Source organism: Echinococcus granulosus (assembly GCF_000524195.1).
Source record: "Echinococcus granulosus chromosome Unknown EG_S00348, whole genome shotgun sequence".
Taxonomy (NCBI): domain Eukaryota; kingdom Metazoa; phylum Platyhelminthes; class Cestoda; order Cyclophyllidea; family Taeniidae; genus Echinococcus; species Echinococcus granulosus.
Genome location: NW_020170728.1, coordinates 9,163 through 12,066, shown reverse-complemented (window position 1 = coordinate 12,066; position 2,904 = coordinate 9,163). Strand labels below are relative to the sequence as shown.

Genomic DNA, 2,904 nt, shown 5'->3' with positions numbered 1-2,904 from the left:
CCCCTCACCTTCCTCTTTCTCGGCTTGTGGGCCGTTTCCACAACAATGACAACGCTGTGATGCTGGAAGTAGAAGCAGAGCCTAGATAATTGTTAATGAAGTCGACTTCTTGAGAGGCTGAGGAAGCTATTTGGTAAGGCCTTATTGCATGCAGCAGTCCATATATCAATGTCACAGCGCCACTTTACTCTCTCCTCCCTTTCCATTAACAGACCATCAGCAATTTCTACCTTCCTGGCTGGGTATTATCCACATATATTGTTTCACAATGTCTTCGAAGCAGACCCTGACGCTACTTTTCTGCATAAATACTCGCATTTCACACTTCACTTTCCACTTCGCTGCACAAACAGTTTATCTTATTACAAGGTGTACAGGAGTAAAATGATGTGGTTTCTAGTGTCAGGAAGATATTTATTTAATACCTATAAAAGTGAGATTCCTGTAAATTAGGCGATCATCGGGCGACATCTCCCATGTGGCACTTTTCCAAGGTTGAATCCTCTCTCTAACCACTAACTGGCCCTATTCTATTTTGGCTCTTTTGTCCAATCGGATTTCAGGGAATGCCTACTAACATTGCATTGTGCTTTCGAGGTACCATCAGCGACGAATGTAAGGTGCAATTGGACCCATACTTTCAATATTTATCATTACCTGTAGAATTCACCATGTGAAGGAAACACTACAACCACTTTCTTAAAAATGACCATTTGGCAGATATATTTGCTAAGCGCAAAAACTTAGGGGCTTCAATATAAGCTGAAGGGGACGTCCACTTACCCACAGGCATTGTGTTAAAGGTCTTGCTAGGGTAGGCAGTCCGCTGCATGAACGAATCGCAAAGAAGTTGACTAAGAATTTCGAGTAAGGCAGAGCATAATGACACATTTAAGGGACTGAAGCAAACTCCTTGCTCAGCACCGAATTCAGCAATATCCAACTTTAAATCGAATCCTCTCTGGCTTGTGCTGGATACGGACACGAATGACGCAGGCGTGGGTGGTGGACCAACAAAAGGGGACTAAGAAGGAAGAAAACGCGTCACCGTCATGGCGAGTACCAGACTCGGCAAAAATGTGACAAAATAGTACAGCACAATGTAGGCTGTTTGCTATCTACACAATGGTTTGACAGTTCAAACGCTACCTGATAATGAGGCAGTTCATATTTAGAACTGATCATCAGGCACTCACCTGCTTAAAATCAAGGGAGGAGATCGGTTGTAGACTGGTAGCAGCAGAAGCAGGTGAAGCTGTAGTGTGTATCATATTTCAAGCAAAAGCACTAAGCACAATTGGTAAGATGCGCAGAGAACTGATTCCGACAAGGCTCCAATGAAAGAGGGGTACCTGACGACCTCTTGCTAAACCCATAGTAGAAGAGATGAACTGTTTAGGAAAGTGGCTAGGTGGTTATGACAGGAATGGTCGGAACTGCCTCTATGGCATGAACTTTTATGGTAGCAAAATGGCGACGAATCTTCTAGGCATCTAGCGGTCCCTGGCTTATTTTTGCAAACACTTTCTTAAGAGTTATGCAAGCACCTGGGTCATGTGTGTGAAATAGGGGTACCAGATGCCTTTAGCAAAAGATACTGGCTACCGTAGCTTACTCCAGACCTACTGGATCTCTGCAGAACCTATATCACCTGCAGAAGTTTCCAAAGGCTTCAGCCCACAGCGTTGGTACTACTGCAACCTCAACTGATCGGCTTTCCATGGAAAAGAGTGCGTACAGACATCACGGGTCCTCTACCGCCCACCTCAATTCTCTTTGGTTATGGCAGTCTAACTTGCGATGGTAGCTGGGGCCAAATCCTTTAAGATACAAGACTTAGAAGAGGATGCTTCAGTTGTCTTCACTTGGTGGATTTGTCAGCGTGGAGTGCTCAAATTCGTTCATTTCGATCACACCCGTAACTTGGAAAGCCAACTCTTTACTTAACTGTGCATGACCCTTCAGATCTCAAAGACGCGCACTCACCTGTGCATCTGGAAGGCAGTGGACAGGTGCACTATCAAATGACTGGAACTTAACCTAGGACGTGACCTCCTCACGTGTAGGGCCACGGTCCCGTACATTGATTGACGTTTCACCGTTCCAAATGCTCACACGTCATGAAATGAGAGTGCCTTCCGACACCTTCCTGCCACAGCAGAAGTAGCCGAAGTGGAGTGTCTGCAAGATGACGCATCGCCTACGACTGTTTTATGCCACACAGAAGAAATAGTGCGCCAAACATAGCCGGACAAATGTATACAAATGTGCAGCCCGATTTTCCTACCTAAAACACACCTCAGGTTTTACACCTTGAAGTGATGATTCACTCCGAGTGGTGACAAGTCTTTCACCTCAGCCATTAACCGCACAGACAACATGGTATAACTCTACAAAGAGACAACCACTGGGACATGTGGATGATATTGATGCACTAAGAGGAGAAAGGAAACCACCCGATGGCACATTCAAAACAACTGCAATGGGGTGCAACGCAGAAAGATGCTAAAAAGGACGATGGGTCTATACAATGGTTATGTTGCTTGACAGTGCCTTAGTCAAAAAGCAGGCGAGCAACTCAAGCCTGTTGATAGAAGAGCCGTCAGAATTCCCCCAGGCAGAGAAGGGTTCGGTACCCACAATCTCCGAAACTTGCCTCTGGCAAAAAAAACATTCCCATCAAGCCATCGCGTTTGTTTAAAGAATTCGAAGGCCGGTGGAGGAGACAGGTGAGGAACGTGGTGCAGTACTTATGCGCAATTAATGTAAAGTGCTTGACACATTTAAACTCAATAAATAATAATTCAAATACCTGTTGTTTATTTATTTTAGCTACCCCACCCATCTACTTCAGTGGGTTTTGGTACTCCGCTAATCTCCTTACTCGTCAGCTTTTATGTACTG

At 44.9% G+C, this 2,904-nt stretch overlaps 1 protein-coding gene across 1 annotated transcript in view; it reads left to right on the top strand. All coding sequences in view use genetic code 11, as the record gives it.

Moving 5' to 3' along the window:
* The window catches only part of EGR_11049 (hypothetical protein), a gene marked incomplete at both ends in the record, with an annotated part of 8,065 nt that overhangs the window by 3,305 nt on the left and 1,856 nt on the right, over positions 1 to 2,904 (top strand). The window contains 2 exons of the mRNA XM_024500298.1: positions 213 to 444; positions 1,189 to 1,300. Of these exons, the coding sequence (XP_024345289.1) occupies positions 213 to 444; positions 1,189 to 1,300 (344 nt within the window). The remainder of the gene's footprint in view (positions 1 to 212; positions 445 to 1,188; positions 1,301 to 2,904) is intronic.